The sequence below is a fragment of the Aegilops tauschii genome, chromosome 5, assembly GCF_002575655.3.
Source record: "Aegilops tauschii subsp. strangulata cultivar AL8/78 chromosome 5, Aet v6.0, whole genome shotgun sequence".
In the NCBI taxonomy this organism is placed as follows: Eukaryota; Viridiplantae; Streptophyta; class Magnoliopsida; order Poales; family Poaceae; genus Aegilops; species Aegilops tauschii.
Genome location: NC_053039.3, coordinates 286068163 through 286086738, shown reverse-complemented (window position 1 = coordinate 286086738; position 18576 = coordinate 286068163). Strand labels below are relative to the sequence as shown.

Below are 18576 nucleotides of genomic sequence, written 5' to 3'. Positions count from 1 at the left end.
GACCGTTGGGTACACCTTCTATCACAGATCCGAAGGCAAGATATTTGTTGCTAGAAATGGATCCTTTCTAGAGAAGGAGTTTCTCTCGAAAGATGTGAGTGGGAGGAAAGTAGAACTTGATGAGGTAACTGTACCTGTTCCCTTATTGGAAAGTAGATCATCGCAGAAATCAGTTTCTGCGACACCTACACCAAGTAGTGAGGAAGTTAATGATAATGATCATGAAACTTCAGATCAAGTTATTACTGAACTTCGTAGGTAAACTAGATCAAGATCCGCACCAGAGTGGTACGGTAATCCTGTTCTGGAGGTCATGTTACTAGACCATGGCGAACCTACGAACTATGAAGAAGCGATGGTGAGCCCAGATTCCGCAAAATGGCTTGAAGCCATGAAATCCGAGATGGGATCCATGTATGAGAACAAAGTATGGACTTTGGTTGACTTGCCCGATGGTCAGCAAGCCATTGAAAATAAATGGATCTTCAAGAAGAAGACTGACGCTGATGGTAATGTTACTGTCTATAAAGCTCGACTTGTTGCGAAAGGTTTTCGACAAGTTCAAGGAATTGACTACGATGAGACCTTCTCACCCGTAGCGATGCTTAAGTCTGTCCGAATCATGTTAGCAATTGCCGCATTTTATGATTTTGAAATTTGGCAAATGGATGTCAAAACTGCGTTCCTGAATGGATTTCTGGAAGAAGAGTTGTATATGATGCAACCGGAAGGTTTTGTCGATCCAAAGGGAGCTAACAAAGTGTGCAAGCTCCAGCGATCCATTTATGGACTGGTGCATGCCTCTCGGAGTTGGAATAAACGCTTTGATAGTGTGATCAAAGCATTTGGTTTTATACAGACTTTTGGAGAAGCCTGTATTTACAAGAAAGTGAGTGGGAGCTCGATAGCATTTCTGATATTATATGTGGATGACATATTACTGATTGGAAATGATATAGAATTTCTGGATAGCATAAAGGGATACTTGAATAAGAGTTTTTTAATGAAAGACCTTGGTGAAGCTGCATATATATTAGGCATTAAGATCTATAGAGATAGATCAAGACGCTTAATTGGACTTTCACAAAGCACATACCTTGACAAAGTTTTGAAGAAGTTCAAAATGGATCAAGCAAAAAAAGGGTTCTTGCCTGTACTACAAGGTGTGAGATTGAGTAAGACTCAATGCCCAACCACTGCAGAAGATAGAGAGAAGATGAAAGATGTTCCCTATGCTTCAGCCATAGGCTCTATCATGTATGCAATGCTGTGTACCAGACCTGATGTGTCCCTAGCTATAAGTTTAGCAGGGAGGTACCAAAGTAATCCAGGAGAGGATCACTGGACAGCGGTCAAGAACATCCTGAAATACCTGAAAAGGACTAAGGATATGTTTCTCGTATATGGAGGTGACAAAGAGCTCATCGTAAGGGGTTACGTTGATGCAAGCTTTGACACTGATCCGGACGATTCGAAATCGCAAACCGGATACGTATTTACATTGAACGGTGGAGCTGTCAGTTGGTGCAGTTCCAAGCAAAGTGTCGTGGCGGGATCTACGTGTGAAGTGAAATACATAGCTGCTTCGGAAGCAGCGAATGAAGGAGTCTGGATGAAGGAGTTCATATCCGATCTAGGTGTCATACCTAGTACATCGGGACCAATGAAAATCTTTTGTGATAATACTGGTGCAATTGCCTTAGCAAAGGAATCCAGATTTCACAAGAGAACCAAGCACATCAGAAGACGCTTCAATTCCATCCGGGATTTAGTCCAGGTGGGAGACATAGAAATTTGCAAGATACATACGGATCTGAATGTAGCAGATCCGTTGACTAAGCCTCTTCCACGAGCAAAACATGATCAGCACCAAGACTCCATGGGTGTAAGAATCATTACTATGTAATCTAGATTATTGACTCTAGTGCAAGTGGGAGACTGAAGGAAATATGCCCTAGAGGCAATAATAAAGTATTATATATTTCCTTATATCATGATAAATGTTTATTATTCATGCTAGAATTGTATTAACCGGAAACATAATACATGTGTGAATACATAGACAAACAGAGTGTCACTAGTATGCCTCTGCTAGACTAGCTCGTTAATCAAAGATGGTTATGTTTCCTAGCCATAGACATGAGTTGTCATTTGATTAACGGGATCACCTCATTAGGAGAATGACGTGATTGACATGACCCATTACGTTAGCTTAGCACCCGATCGTTTAGTATGTTGCTATTGCTTCCTTCATGACTTATACATGTTCCTATGACTATGAGATTATGCAACTCCCGTTTACCGGAGGAACACTTTGTGTGCTACCAAACGTCACGACGTAACTGGGTGATTATAAAGGTGCTCTACAGGTGTCTCCAAAGGTACTTGTTGGGTTGGCGTATATCGAGATTAGGATTTGTCACTCCGATTGTCGGAGAGGTATCTCTGGGCCCACTCGGTAATGCACATCACTATAAGCCTTGCAAGCATTGTGACTAATGAGTTAGTTGCGGGATGATGTATTACGGAACGAGTAAAGAGACTTGCCGGTAACGAGATTGAACTAGGAATCGAGATACCGACGATCGAATCTCGGGCAAGTAACATACCGATGACAAAGGGAACAACGTATGTTGTTATGCGGTCTGACCGATAAAGATCTTCATAGAATATGTGGGAGCCAATATGGGCATCCAGGTCCCGCTATTGGTTATTGACCGGAGAAGTGTCTCGGTCATGTCTACATAGTTCTCGAACCCAAAGGGTCCGCACGCTTAAAGTTACGATGACAGTTTTATTATGAGTTTATATGTTTTGATGTACCGAAGGTTGTTCGGAGTCCCGGATGTGATCACGGACATGACGAGGAGTCTCGAAATGGTCGAGACGTAAAGATTGATATATTGGACGACTATATTCAGACACCGGAAGTGTTCCGGAGAAGTTTCGGATTAAACCGGAGTGCCGGAGGGTTACCGGAACCCCCCGGGGAAGTATTGGGCCTTAGTGGGCCTTGAGGGGAGAGAGAGGGCAGCAGCCAGGAGGTGGTGTGCCCCCTCCAAGGAGGAATCCTAGTTGGACTAGGAGAGGGGGGCGCAGCCCCCTTTCCCTCTCCCTCTCCCTCTCTTTCCTTCCCCCCTTCTTTTCCTAGTAGGACTAGGAAAGGGGAGTCCTACTCCTACTAGGAGGAGGACTCCCCCCTCTCCTTGGCGCGCCCATAGGCAGCCGGCCTCCCCCTTGCTCCTTTATATACGGGGGCAGGGGGGCACCTCTATACACACTTGATATACGATATTTTAGCCGTGTGCGGTGCCCCCCTTCCACCAGATTACACCTCGATAATACCGTCGCGGAGCTTAGGCGAAGCCCTGCATCGGTGGAACATCATCATCATCATCACCACGCCGTCGTGCTGATGAAACTCTCCCTCAACACTCGGCTGGATCGGAGTTCGAGGGACATCATCAAGCTGAACGTGTGTAGAACTTGGAGGTGCCGTACGTTCGGTACTTGATCGGTCAGATCGTGAAGACGTACGACTACATCAACCGCGTTGTGATAACGCTTCCGCTGTCGGTCTACGAGGGTACGTGGACAACACTCTCCCCTCTCGTTGCTATGCATCACCCTGATCTTGCGTGTGCGTAGGAATTTTTTTGAAATTACTACGTTCCCCAACAGCAGGCGCTCGATGAGTTGGCCTGGGGGCTGCATGTTGCCACGCAGGTGCCTGCCTAGCTAGTTGGGCTGGCAGCTGCATGTGAACGGCGGTGGAAGCTTGGTTGGCGTGGGCCTGGCGGTGGCCCTGCTGGTGTGCTTGGTGAGGGCCTTGCCGGGTGGCCCGGCAAGGGTCTTGCCGTGTGGCCTGGCAAGGGTTTTGCCGTGGCGCGCTGTCGTCCCCGGCGAGGGCCTTGCCGAGGGTCTGGTGGCCTTCCTCGGCAAGGATCTTGCCGAGGATCGTCGTCTTCTATTCCTCATTTGATCTTGAATATGTCTTCACAAAGATCTGCATGCCACCACGGAGGTGCCTCCTGAGTCCTAGCCCAACGTGATGTTGGAGACCGTGGGCTCAAGGGTGGCCCGCTCTGTTGGTGCGGGGTGAGCTGTCCCGGCAAGGATCTTGCCGGGGCTGCTGAGGCTGCCCCGGCAAGGGTCTTGCCGGGGGAACCTTCTTCATCCCTCTGCTCTTTGTGGTCTTGGCCTTGGCGTTGCTCTTATTATCCTGGGCTTTGGTCTTACCTTGGCTTACCTCCCCTGTTATGCTTGGCGTGACCGTCGGCGCGGCTCTGACTGCCCGTGCAGAGGTATAGGGGTACAAAAACGCACCCCTATTTTTGTACACCGACACGGAGGCCCAGCCCAAATTGCTGTTTTTTTGCCTATTTCAGAGTTTTGCAGAAAAAGAATATCAAACGAAGTCCAAACGGAATGAAACCTTCGGGAACGTGATTTTCGGAACAAACGTGATCCAGAGGACTTGGAGTCCATGTAAAGAAAGCAACAAGGAGAGCACGAGGCAGGGGGCGCGCCTACCCCCCCAGGCGCGCCCTCCACCCTCGTGGGGCCCACGTTGCTCCACCGACGTACTTCTTCCTCCTATATATACCTACGTACCCCCAAACCAACAGAGGCATCCACGAAAACCTAATTCCACCATCGCAACCTTCTGTACCCATGAGATCCCATCTTGGGGCCTTTTCCGGCGTCCTGCCGGAGGGGGCATTGATCATGGAGGGCTTCTACATCAACACCATAGCCCCTCCGATGATGTGTGAGTAGTTTACCTCAGACCTTCGGGTCCATAGTTATTAGCTAGATGGCTTCTTCTCTCTTTTTGGATCTCAATACAAAGTTCTCCACGATTCTTGTGGAGATCTATTCGATGTAATCTTGTTTTGCGGTGTGTTTGTCGAGACCGATGAATTGTGGGTTTATGATCAAGTTTATCTATGAACAATATTTGAATCCTCTCTGAATTCTTTTATGTATGATTGGTTATCTTTGCAAGTCTCTTCGAATTATCAGTTTGGTTTGGCCTACTAGATTGATCTTTCTTGCAATGGGAGAAGTGCTTAGCTTTGGGTTCAATCTTGCGGTATCCTTTCCCAGTGACAGCAGGGGCAGCAAGGCACGTATTGTATTGTTGCCACCGAGGATAAAAAGATGGGGTTTATATCATATTGCATGAGTTTATCCCTCTACATCATGTCATCTTACTTAAAGCATTACTCTGTTCTTATGAACTTAATACTCTAGATGCATGCTGGATAGCGGTCGATGTGTGGAGTAATAGTAGTAGATGCAGAATCGTTTCGGTCTACTTGTCGCGGACGTGATGCCTATATAGATGATCATACCTAGATATTCTCATAACTATGCTCAATTCTATTAATTGCTCGACAGTAATTTGTTTACCCACCGTAATACTTATGCTCTTGAGAGAAGCCACTAGTGAAACCTATGGCCCCCGGGTCTATTTTCCATCATATTAATCTTCGAACACTTAGTTATTTCTATTAACGTTTATTTTACTTTGCATCTTTATTTACTCTTTATCATAAAAATACCAAAAATATTATCCTATCATATCTATCAGATCTCACTCTCGTAAGTGACCGTGAAGGGATTGACAACCCCTTTATCGCGTTGGTTGCGAGGTTTTTTTTGTTTGTGTAGGTGCGTTGGACTCGCGCGTGGTGTCCTACTGGATTGATACCTTGGTTCTCAAAAACTGAGGGAAATACTTACGCTACTTTACTGCATAACCCTTTCCTCTTCAAGGGAAAACTAACGCATTGCTCAAGAGGTAGCACGGTCCCAAGATGTCCAGCCCCCAGACCGTGAACGACCATGTGAGCGGGATGGTCTGGAGGCCCTGTGCAGGCTGATGGATCTACTTAGCGTGGAACTGGCAGGCCTCGCAGGACTTGACCAGCTCGGCGGCGTCGTTGAGCGTCGTGGGCCAGTAGAACCCACTGCGAAATACCTTTGCCACGAGGGTGCGTGATGAAGAGTGGTGCTCGCAGTCCCTTCCATCTATGTCCGCCAGCAGGTCACATCCCTGCTCCCTGGAAATGCATCGCAAGGAGACGTCATTTGGGCGCCTCCGATAGAGCTCACCATCCCGGACGCAGTACGCTGTAGCCTGACGTGCCACCCGGTCTGCGTCTTCCTCCTTCTCTGGTAGGGTGCCCTGCAGCAGGTACGCCTTGAACTCCTCAGTCCAACATCCCTCCCGAGGTTCCAGTGCAAGAAGGAGGCGTGCTCCTGAGGTTGGGCCATAGGCCGGGGCGCCCGATGGAGGGGCCTGAGGGAGGTCCTCGCGAGGAGGTGCTGGTTCTGCTGAGGGCGGAGCTGTAGATGGCTTGAAGAGCCGCTCCTCAAAGACGCCGGGCTCTTGAGGCAGGTGCCGCGACGCCCTCTTGGCGATGTTGTCTGCTTCCTTGTTTGTGCCGCGCAGCACATGCTGCAGCTCCAGACCCAAGAATTGTTTTTCAATTTTGCGTACCTCCACAAGGATGCCTCCATGTGCTCGTCCTTCGGCTCGTATACTTTGTTGGAGAAGTTGACGAGGAGCTGAGAGTCACCCTTGATGGTGAGGCACTTCACTCCCAAGGCTGCCGCAGCCTTGAGACAGGCGATAAAGCCTTCGTACTCCACGATGTTCTTGGAGACCTTCTCGCCCTGCTGGAAGCAGAGATGCATGGCGTAGTAGAGCTTGTCCTGGGTGGGCGGGATGAGCATGGCTCCGGCCCCCGCGCCCTGACGCGTGAAGGCGCCGTCAAAGTACATGACCCAGCCATCTGGCGCCTCGCTTCCTGGTGAGAGTGGGTTGTCCTCGCCTGCTTCGGAGCTGGGAACGTCGGTCCATTCCGCCACGAAGTCGGTGAGCGCGGCTCCCTTGATGACTCTGGTGGTGCTGAACTCCATCTGGAACGCCTGCAGCTCGATGTTCCATTCGGTGACTCTCCCCACAACATTGGGGCTATGGAGCACTCTCTCCAGTGGTAAGCCGAGACGACTTTGATGGGGTGGCCCTGGAAGTAGTGGTGCAGCTTGCGGGAGGCGACAAGGAGCGCGACCAGGAGCTTTTGCGGCATGGGGTAGCGTGCCCGTGCGTCACGCAATACCGTGCTGACGAAGTACACCGGGTGCTCGACGAGGGCAGGAGCGCTAATGGGGTCTTGTACGTCCTGAGGTTGGGGGACCTCAAGAGCTTGGCCGCTTGCGGGAGTAGCCAGGGCCTCAGGAGCACCATCCCGTGGGGCCTGGTCATCTGCTGGTGCTGCTGAGGCCTCAGGAGCACTGTCCTAAAGCTGCGTTGTCTTGTCCTGTCGCGGGGCGTTGCCCGGCGAGCCCTTGGTCTGGTGCTCCTCCCGGACCACCACCAGCGTTGCGCTGGCGGAGTGTGGCGTGGCGGCCAGGTAAAGCACCAGGGGCTCAAGAGGGCGCAGCGCCACCATCACTGGTGGGCTGGTGAGGTACCTCTTGAGGTCTTGAAATGCTGCGTCAGCCTCCGTAGTCCACTCGAATTGCCCCTTCTTTTTCATCAGCTTGAAGAATGGGAGGGCGCGTTCTCCCAACTTGGAGATGTGATACGTCTCCAACGTATCTATAATTTTTCATTGTTCCATGCTGTTTTATTATCAATCTTGGATGTTTTATAATCATTTTATAGTCATTTTATATCATTTTTTGGTACTAATATTGACATAGTGCCTAGTGCCAGTTGCTGTTTTTTGCATGTTTTTTACATCGCAGGAAATCAATATCAGACGGAGTCCAAATGCAATGAAACTTCACGGAGATTTTTTATGGACCAAAAGGAAGATGTTGGGCCCTGGTTGCACCTGGGGGGAGTCCCGAGGAGGGGACAACCCACCAGGGCGCGTCAGGAGGCCCAGGCGCGCCCTGCTGGGTTGTGCCCACCCCGGGTGCCCCCCGGACCACCTCTTTCCTTTATAATTACCCCAATATTCCAGAAACCCTAAAGACGTCGACGAAATATTCATCCAGCTGCCGCAGAGTCCAGAACCACCAGATCCAATCTAGACACCATCTCGGATGGGATTCACCACTTCCATTGGTGCCTCTCCGATGATGCGTGAGTAGTTCTTTGTAGACCTTTGGGTCCGTAGTTAGTAGCTAGATGGCTTCCTCTCTATCGCTGAATTCTCAATACAATGGTCTCTTGGAGATCCATATGATGTAACTCTTTTTGCAGTGTCTTTGTTGGGATCTGTTGAACTTTGAGTTTATGATCAGTCATATCTTTTTATATCCATGAAAGTTATTTGAGTTTCTTTGATCTCTTATATGCATGTTCTCTTACAGCCTCGTATTTCTTTTCCGATATTTGGGTTTTGTTTGGCCAACTTGATCTATTTATCATGCAATGGGAAGAGGTGCCCGGTAGTGGGTTCGATCTTACGGTGCTTGATCCCAGTGACAAAAAGGGAAACGACACGTATGTTTCGTTGCTACTAAGGATAAAACGATGGGGTCTATCTCTACATAGATAGATTTTGTCTACATCATGTCATCATTCTTATTGCATTACTCCATTTTTTCATGAACTTAATACACTAGATGCATGCTGGATAGCGGTCGATGTGTGGAGTAATAGTAGTAGATGGAGGCAGGAGCCGGTCTACTAATCTTGGACGTGATGCCTATGTAATGATCATTTCCTGGATATCATCATAATTATTTGAGTTTCTATCAATTGCCCAAGAGTAATTTGTTTACCCACCGTTTGCTATTTTTCTCGAGAGAAGCCACTAGTGAAATCTACGGCCCCCGGGTCTTCTTTCTCATATATTTGCTTTGCGATCTATTTTATTTGTACTTCTTATTCAGATCTATTAAACCAAAAATACAAAAATACTTTGCTGCACTTTATTTTATTTGTGATCTATTTATTCAATCTATTACAACTTTCTCCCGTCCACGCACCGTTTGAGGCGCCGTACCCGAAAGGGATTGACAACCCCTTTAACACGTCGGGTTGCGAGGTGTCGTTATTTGTCTGCAGGGGCTGTTTACGTTGTGTTGCTTGGTTCTCCTACTAGTTCGATAACCTTGGTTTCATATCTGAGGGAAATACCTACGCCGCTGTGCTGCATCATCTCTTCCTCTTTGGGGAAATACCGACGTAGCTTCAAGCGACATCAAAAGGAATTTCTGGCGCCGTTGCCTGGGTGGATCTTCAACATATACCAGGTTCCTAATCACAAATCTCATCTCCTCACAATTTACATTATTTGCCATTTGCCTCTCGTTTTCCTCTCCCCCACTTCACAAAAATTTGCCGTTTTATTTGCCCCTCTTTTTCCGTTCGCCGTTTTCTTGCCGGATCTGTTTTTGTGTGCGTTCTTGTTTGCATAGTCATGATGCCTCAAAGAAAATATTATGATGTTCCTTACCCAAATGTTTTGCTTGTAATGGAGAAAAGTACTAAGGAATATATGACTACACAATTTGAGCATAATAAGTACTTTACTGAAGAACTTAAGGAGCACTCTGTTGTGTTAGATGCTATCACAAAACAACTTGATGAAGTTTGCAATCTCCAATCTAAGTATGCTTTTGCTGAAAGTTTGCTAGGAAAAATATCCGATGCACAAGCTACCTTAGTAAATCAAATGGTTGCTAAACCAATCTTGTTAGAAGATAAAAGTGATGAAGATCTCAAAATGATTAGTGTTTCTTCTATTGATTCCTTGTTTAGTAAAGTTAAGATTGATGAAAAAGGGACTGGAGAAGAGTCAACTTTAGGTACAAGGCGTCCCAATATTTCAGAGGGTGAAAATCTTATTGAGAAAATTGATGAAAGTGGGTTTGGAGAGGTCAAAACTATAGCTAGTGATGTGCCCACTCTTTTGGATTACAAAGACTTTAATTATGATAGTTGCTCTTTGATTGATTGTATTTCTTTGTTGCAATCCATGATAAATTCACCCCATGCCTATGAACAAAATAAAGCTTTTACTAAACATATTGTTGATGCTACGATGAAAGCTTTTGAAGAAAAATTGGAATTAGAAGTATCTATTCCTAGAAAATTGCATGATGAATGGGAACCTACTATCAAAGTCAAGATTAAAAATTATGAGTGTTTTGCTTTGTGTGACTTGGGTGCTAGTGTTTCTACAATTCCGAAATCTTTATGTGATGTGCTTGGTCTTACTAATCTTGAAGAATGTTCTTTGAATTTGCACTTGGCGGATTATACTATTAACAAGCCTATGGGAAGGATTAATGATGTTCTTATTTTTGCAAATAGGAATTATTTGCCCATAGATATTATTGTTCTTGATATTTATTGCAATCCGCCTTATCCAATTATTCTTGGTAGACCGTTTTTACGCACTATCGGTGCTGTGATTGATATGAAAGAAGGCAATATTAAGTTCCAATTTCCCTTGAGGAAGGGTATGGAACACTTTCCTAGAACAAAAATTAGGCCACCATATGAATCAATCATGAGGGCATCTTATGGATCTCGAACCAAAGATGACAATACTTAGATCCTTGCTTTATGCCTAGCTAAGGGCGTAAAACTATAGCACTTGTTGGGAGGCAACCCAATGAATAAATTTAATATTGCTTTTTGCTTTCTGTCCTTGAGTCCTTGCACAATTATGCTACTGTTATGATTGTGTTTGTTATGTTTTAATTAGTGTTTGTGCCAAGTAGAACCAATAGGATCTTCTTGGGTGATAGTTGTTTGATCTTGCTGAAAAAGACAGAAACTTTGCGCTCTTGAAAAAAATTCTCATTTTTATCATAAAGAGATTGTGCCCTGATTATTTTTGCCGAAGATTAATATAAAAATTACCCTGGTCGTCCTAATTTGGTAGAATTTTTGGAGTTCGAGAAGTATTCGAACAAATCAGATTGCTACAGACTGTTCTGTTTTGACAGATTCTGTTTTCTTTGTGTTGTGTGCTTATTTTGATGGCTCTATGGTTTTCTTTGATGAGTTTTTGCCATAGGAAAATTGGAATATAGTAGATATAATACATAAGCAAAATAAGATTTGGTTTGATACAACACTTATAGTAGTGATTTATTTTTCTTACACTAACGGATCTCACGAAGGTTTTGTTGAGTTTTGTGTGATTGAAGTTTTCAAGTTTTGGGTTATCTTACAATGGATGAAAGAAGGATGGAAGAGCCTAAGCTTGCATATGCCCCGACATCCCATGCTATTATCCAAGAATGAGCAACCAACTAAGCTTGGGGATGCCCCCGAGTGGCATCCCCGCTTTCTTCCAACAACTATCGGTATTTTACTCGAAGCTATATTTTTATTCGTCACATGATATGTGTTTTGCTTGGAGCGTCTTGTATGATATCAGTCTTTGCTTTTTTTATTTTGTGTTTTAAGTCATCAATCCTTGCTGGACACACCTATTTGAGAGAGCCAAAATTATTTCATGACTTGTTAGAATTGCTCTCTGTGCTTCACTTAAATCTTTTATGAGCTAGGACTTGCTCTAGTGCTTCAATTATATCTTTTTGAGCACGGTGTGCTTAGTATTTTTGAAGAAATGCTCTCTTGCTTCACTTAGATTTATTTGAGAGTTAGTAAATTTTTAAAAGAAATTCCCTCTTACTTCACTTAAATTATTTTGAGAGAAATAGAAAATATTTATGCTCATGATCTTCACTTTTATTTATTTGAGCTTATGAAAAGCAACACATGAAAATTAGTCCAAAGTGATAGATATCCAAGAAGGATAAGTAAAAAAATTCATGAAGATCATTGGACAAAATAAACTTGATTCTTAGTAATAGTTTTGAGATATGATGATGTGATATGTGAGTTATGTTGATGAGTAATTATGCTTTAGTAAGAATATTGGTGTTAAGGTTTGTGATTCCCTATGCATGCACGAAAGTCAATAGTCATGCAATGAAATTATATCCTACTTGTGGTGCATTATTCGGTGTTAATTATGCTTAATGCTTGCTTATGAGATTATTCGTTTCTTAGTTAGTCGCTTCTCAATCTTTTTGCTAGCCTTCATTCTGCACCAAGTATGATCTCCACTTATGCATCCAAAATCCTTTAAACCAGTTTTGCCACATGAGTCCACTATATCTACCTATATGCGGTATTCTTTTTTCGTTCTAAGCAAATTTGCATGTGCCATCTCTAATTTTCAAAATAAACTTCTCGTTTGTGTGTTTGTTTCACTCGTGGAATGGTAACGGGTGGCTAATATTTTCCATGCTGGATGTGTTATTCTCACGATGAGTGTTTATTCACTTGTCATTGCACGAGAGTAAGGCAAAGGTTTTAGGGATGCCCAGTCCTGAAATGCAAAAACGAATTTACTTTATGTTGTCAAATAATAAATTCCTTGGAAAGTGTTGGTATGGAGGGCACCCGTGGATACGGTTAGCCATGGAAAGTGAAAGTATGGTGGAAAAAGGAATAAAATTTATTTTCTGTTTGGGAACCGCCTATGGCATATCTAGCATGGAAAGTGTTCGGAACTCTAAGTCGTTTTCATTGGTGGGATGGATACACGTCCCAAAATGTTTTTATCTCTAATTTTTTTGCTTTGAGCTCTGGCACCTCTACAAATCCCTACTTCCCTCTGCGAAGGGACTTTCTTTTACTTTATGCAATTTTTATTTTTGAATTTGAGTCTCCATCTTCTCTTACAAAGCACCAACTAAGAGGCAATATGATCATACTTAAGTATTGGGTGTAGCTAATATTCGAGTGTGTTTCATGAATGGATCAATGTTTGAGCATGATGGGCTAGGGATAACTTATTTTAGCGTTGATATTTTGAAAGACATGGTTGCTTGTTGATATGCTTGAGTATCTAAATTATTATGTCAAAACTAGACTATTGCTTTGAATCACATAAAAGTTCAAATGTCCATGCTATACAGAAAAAAATATGATATGACAAGATAAACAACACTCCACATCAAAAATTCTGTTTTTATCACTTACCTACTCGAGGACTAGTAGGAGTTAAGCTTGGGGATGCTGATACGCCTCCAACATATCTATAATTTTTGACTGTTCCATGTTGTTTTATTATCAATCTTGGATGTTTTATAATCATTTTATATCATTTTTTGGTACTAACCTATTGACATAGTGCCCAGTGCCAGTTGCTGTTTTTTGCATGTTTTTTACATTGCAGGAAATCAATATCAGACGGAGTCCAAATGCAACGAAACTTCACGGAGATTTTTTCTGGACCAGAAGGAAGATGTTGGGCCCTGGTTGCACCTGGGGGGAGTCCTGAGGAGGGGACAACCCACCAGGGCGCGCCAAGAGGCCCAAGCGCGCCCTGGTGGGTTGTGCCCACCTCGGGTGCCCCCGGACCGCCTCTTTGCTCTATAAATACCCCAATATTATAGAAACCCTAAAGACGTCGACAAAATATTCATCCAGCCGCCGCAGAGTCCAGAACCACCAGATCCAATCTAGACACCATCTCGAATGGGGTTCACTACCTCCATTGGTGCCTCTTCGATGATGCGTGAGTAGTTCTTTGTAGACCTTCGGGTCCGTAGTTAGTAGCTAGATGGCTTCCTCTCTCTCGCTGAATTCTCAATACAATGGTCTCTTGGAGATCCATATGATGTAACTCTTTTTGCGGTGTGTTTGTTGGGATCTGATGAACTTTGAGTTTATGATCAGTCATATCTTTTTATATCCATGAAAGTTATTTGAGTTTATTTGATCTCTTATATGCATGTTCTCTTATAGCCTCGTATTTCTTCTCTGATATTTAGGTTTTGTTTGGCCAACTTGATCTATTTATCTTGCAATGGGAAGAGGTTCCCGGTAGTGGGTTCGATCTTACGTTGCTTGATCCAGGTGACAGAAAGGGAAACGACACGTATGCATTGTTGCTACTAAGGATAAAACGATGGGGTCTATCTCTACATAGATAGATCTTGTTTACATCATGTCATCATTCTTATTGCGTTACTCCATTTTTCCATGAACTTAATACACTAGATACATGCTGGATAGCGGTCGATGTGTGGAGTAATAGTAGTAGATGGAGGCAGGAGTCGGTCTACTAATCTTGGACGTGATGCCTATGTAATGATCATTGCCTGGATATCGTCGTAATTATTTGAGGTTCTATCAATTTCCCAACAGTAATTTGTTTACCCACCGTTTGCTATTATTCTCGAGAGAAGCCACTAGTGAAATCTACGGCCCCCAGGTCTTCTCTCTCATATATTTGCTTTGCGATCTATTTTATTTGCACTTTTTATTCAGATCTATTAAACCAAAAATACAAAAATACTTTGCTGCACTTTATTTTATTTGCGATCTACTTGTTCAATCTATTACAACTTTCTCCCGTCCACGCACCGTTTGAGGCGCCGTACCCGAAAGGGATTGACACCCCTTTAACACGTTGGGTTGCGAGGTGTTGTTATTTGTGTGCAGGAGCTGTTTACGTTGTGTTGCTTGGTTCTCCTACTGGTTCGATAACCTTGGTTTCATATTTGAGGGAAATACCTACCGCCGCTGTGCTGCATCATCCCTTCCTCTTTGGGGAAATACCGGCGTAGCTTCAAGCGACATCAAGATGAAGCGCCCTAATGAGGTCACGCAACCTGCCAGCTTCTGCATTTCCTTGAGAGTCTGCGGCGGGCTCATCCTTTCTATGGCCTTGACCTTCTCGGGTTTGCCTCGATTCCCCTGTGTGACATCAGAAAACCTAGCAGCTTGCGAGAGGGAACGCCAAACATGCATTTCTCTGGGTTGAGCCGCAGATCCATCGCGCGCAGACTGGCAAATGTTTCCTCTAGGTCCTCCATAAGGGTCCTTGCCTCCCGAGACTTTACTACTATGTCGTCGACATATGCCTCAGCGTTCCTCCTGAGCAGCTGGCCCAGGGCGATGTGCATCAGTCGCTGGAAGGTTGCCCCGGCATTGCGCGGGCCGAATGGCATGCAGGTGTAGCAGTACACCCCGCGGGGGGTCAGGAAGGCCGTCTTCTCAACATCTTGTACCACCATCTTGATTTGATGATAACCCGAGAAGGCGTCCAGGAAGCACAGCAGGTCACACTCGGCGGTGGAGTCGACGATCTGATCGATGCGCGGGAGCGGAAAGGGGTCTTGAGGGCATGCCTTATTGAGGTTGGTGAAGTCGACACACATGCGCTCCTTCCCGCCTTTCTTGGGGATGACGACCGGGTTTGCCAACCATTCCGGGTACCGCACCTCCCGAATGACACCAACTTCATGCAGCTTGCGGGTTTCTTGGACAATGAACGACCGCTTCTCTGTGGACTACCGTCACGCCTTCTACTTCACTGGCCGTGCGTTAGGGCACACCCTCAGGTGATGCTTGATTATTCCCCTCGGGATCCCAACCAGGTCCTGGGGCTCCCACGCTAACACCCCCTTGTTCGTGCAAACAAAGTCGACCAACACCTTTTCCTGATCTGGAGGAAGGTTGGCGCCTATGATGAAGGTGGCACCCGATGCTCCATCTTCATCGACCGGCACCTGCTTCGTTTTGGCCCGATCTTGAGAGAACAACTGCTTCTTCTTTGCTGGCGCAGCCCCTGGGACCTCTGGGCCCCTTCTTAGGCCGGGCGCGCTGCTGCTGGGGCCCTGAAGGCGAGCTTGAGGGTCGTCAGGGCCTCCTTGGTGTCTCCGGCCACGGTGAGGATGCCGCTGCTCCCCGACATCTTCATGAGGTTGTAGGCTGGGTGAGTTGCCGCTATGAACTTGGCCAGGGCTGGGTACCCAAGGATGGCGTTGTACGGGAGGCTCATGCGGGCGATGTTGAAGTCGATGAGCTCGGTGCGGTAGTTGTCACGGGTGCCGAAGGTGACGGGGAGGCGGATCTGCCCCAGGGGGCTGGTGGAGCCATCGACAACCCCGGAGAACGGCTTGGTGGGGAGGAGCCGGCCATGTGGTACGTGAAGCAGACCGAAAGCCTCCACGGAGAGTACATTAAGGCCAGCTTCGCCGTCGATGAGAGTCTTGGTAACCGCCACGTTGTAGATGGTGGGGGTGCAGAGCACCGGGAGCGCGCCTACGCCCGCGGTGGTCGTTGGGTGGTCCCTTGAGTCAAAGGTGAGGTTGGCCTTTGGCGCCGCCCACCCCGGAGGGGCTCCCTGTTGCACACGGGCGGCACCCATTTGGCAGAAGAACTGCTTGAAGTGGCGGTCCGAGGGCGGCGCTTGCGAGCCGCCGAGGAGGGCTGCGATGGCATGGAGCGCTGGTGCCGCGAAGCGCGCGACGAAGAGGCCGCGCAACTCCTCCCAGGAGGCCACGGAAGATCCCAGTAGGCTGAGCAGCCAGGCGCGTGGTATGCCAGCGAGGGCCATGGGAAACCAGTTGGCCATGACCTTGTCATCGCCACCAGCCACACAAACGGCCTCCTCGTACGCCTGAAGAAAGGCTGCCGGGTCCGCCGCACCGCCGTAGCGGGGCAACATCTCTGGCTTGAACTTGGGCGGCCACTGCACTTGTCGTAAGGTGGGGGTGAAGGCCCGGAGGCCCACGGCGCCTCCGTGCACGCCCGTCGATCCAGCAAGAGCGGCGGCGCCTGCCATGAGAGTCGAACGGAGGGACGAAGCGGACGGAGAGGCGGAGCGGGCGGAGAGGCAAAGCTTCGACGCACCCCTACCTGGCGCGCCAAATGTTGGATTCAGGTTTCTGCAGACCCTTGAGAGGTTCGAACTACGGGGTGCGTATGAAGAACTCGTCCTCCCTAGTCTGCCTGCTCGCTAATCTCACTTCCTAGCTCGATGAACTGGATGTAGAAGGGACACAACAGTTTATCCTAGTTCAGGCCACCTTGCGGTGTAATACCCTACTCCAGCTTTGTGGTGGATTGCCTCAAGGGGCTGAGGATGAACTAGTACAATGGTCGAACAACCTCAGGAGGTGAGGTGTTCTTGTGCTGGATGAGCTGGTGGGTGTGAGCATGGTCTCAATGATCTGTCGGTGTGAGGATGATCTCCCTCACCCCCCTCTATGGTGGTGGCTAAGTCCTATTTATAGTGGCCTTGGTCCTCTTCCCAAATGTAAGGCGGGAAGGGATCCCACAACGGCAAAATTTGAAGGGGGGCATCTAGTACATGCTATCTTGACAAAAGTAGTGTTCGCCTGCAAAAGCCTCTGGTCATGATACCGCGGTGGGCTCGGCTATGACCTCTGTCCTACCGTCCTGGCGGTCTTGGTCTTGTTGCACCGAAATGGAAACCTTTGGCTGATTCCTCAGGACCCCGCGCCTGCGCTTGCCTCCTTAGCGCAAAAGAGGAAACTGGTACACCACGCTCGCTAGCGCCCGCCTGGACTCGATCGTCATGGCTCACTTCATATGAACCTCGCGAGGTGAGCCTTGCATAGAAATCTCCGCTCCTCGGGAGCCAGCCTGAGGAGGCCGCCCCTCGAGGAGGTCTTGGGGTCGTCCGCCTCGCGAGGCTTGGCCCCTCGCGAGGGTCTTGGGTTGTTGATCCTGAAGCTAGGCTGTACCAGATCGCTGATGGAGCCACGTCATGGGCCGCAGGCAGACAAGTCTGGGCACCCCCGGTCCCAGGACGCCGACAGTCATTAAGACCAAGGAAACCGCTAAGCGAGTCCGGTCCACATTACATCACGACAGCTCGAAGGATCCGGAGCTTGAATACCAGTTCAGCCTCCACCGATGGCCCCATAAGGTTGCGGCATATGTACCGCGCTCGCATAATTACTCACTTTAAATACCTTGGGCAGCGCCGGAGGCATACCGCAGAAAAGGTCTATAGTACGGCTTGACCCTATTCGGACCTAAATCTTTTTTTCCTCTTTTTTCCTTTTCTCAATACAGGTTCCTTACAAACTTACCTACTCTCTGGTTGTACAGGGGCTCTTTTCCGGGCTCCCCTTTCTTATAGTACAAATCATTAGCGATTTACCCCGTGTTATACGAGGGGCTGGTCTTTGCCCAACTGCGTTGTAAGGGCACCATAGTCTGGATTGCCACACACGCACTAGGGGCTAGTACTTAGCCCCATAGTCAAACTCCTATGGCTAGGAGAAAGTGCTAAAGCCGCATAGTCTGATTGTCTGGTTCACCCCGCGAATGCCTCCTTCACGGACCAAGACGTTGGATAAAGTGTAGCCACGCGTTACGTTGAACACCCCTGTAGCATCTACGTGGGGGCTGAAGCCGATGACTGGCAAACTTTCAGAGATAAACGGCCGCATAGGAGGAAAAATCGCATGAAAACAAAAAGCACAAACATAGGTATATTACAAGCTTGGGTTGATAGCATAGTTTTTACAACCCGCACACATCTACTCAAATATCACGTCCTTAGAGCACTGGCCCTCTAGTATTCGGGCCCCGACCAGGACGTCTTTGAAGTATCTCTCTGGCTTTCGGTGGTCCTTGCCTTCGGGCGGGCCTACGGCCGCCATATCGGTGGCCTACATCTTTGCCCAGTGCATCTTGACACGGGCAAAAGCCATCCGAGCACCTTCTATGCAGGCCGAGCGCTACACAGCATCAATCCGAGGAAGCGCGTCACCGAGCCGCTTCACCAAACCAAAGTAGCTGCTGGCAATTGG

General features: G+C 47.2%; 1 protein-coding gene across 1 annotated transcript; it reads right to left on the bottom strand.

The window, feature by feature from the left end:
* Positions 1-5893: 5893 nt before the first annotated feature.
* LOC109773902 (uncharacterized) lies at positions 5894-7100 on the bottom strand. Its single transcript, XM_020332630.1, has 2 exons — positions 7023-7100; positions 5894-6466 (listed from the first exon to the last, which is right to left on the bottom strand). Exons 1-2 carry the CDS (start codon positions 7098-7100, stop codon positions 5894-5896), a joined length of 651 nt encoding a protein of 216 aa, XP_020188219.1.
* Between the last annotated feature and the right edge of the window lie 11476 nt (positions 7101-18576).

Excerpts from the sequence above, each read along its gene's own strand:
- LOC109773902 (XM_020332630.1), bottom strand. The coding sequence starts at position 7,100 with ATGCCGCAAAAGCTCCTGGTCGCGCTCCTTGTCGCCTCCCGCAAGCTG. Across the intron at positions 6,467-7,022 it reads TCCAGGGCCACCCCATCAAA|CATGTGCTGCGCGGCACAAA; the intron begins GTCGTCTCGGCT and ends CTGGAGCTGCAG.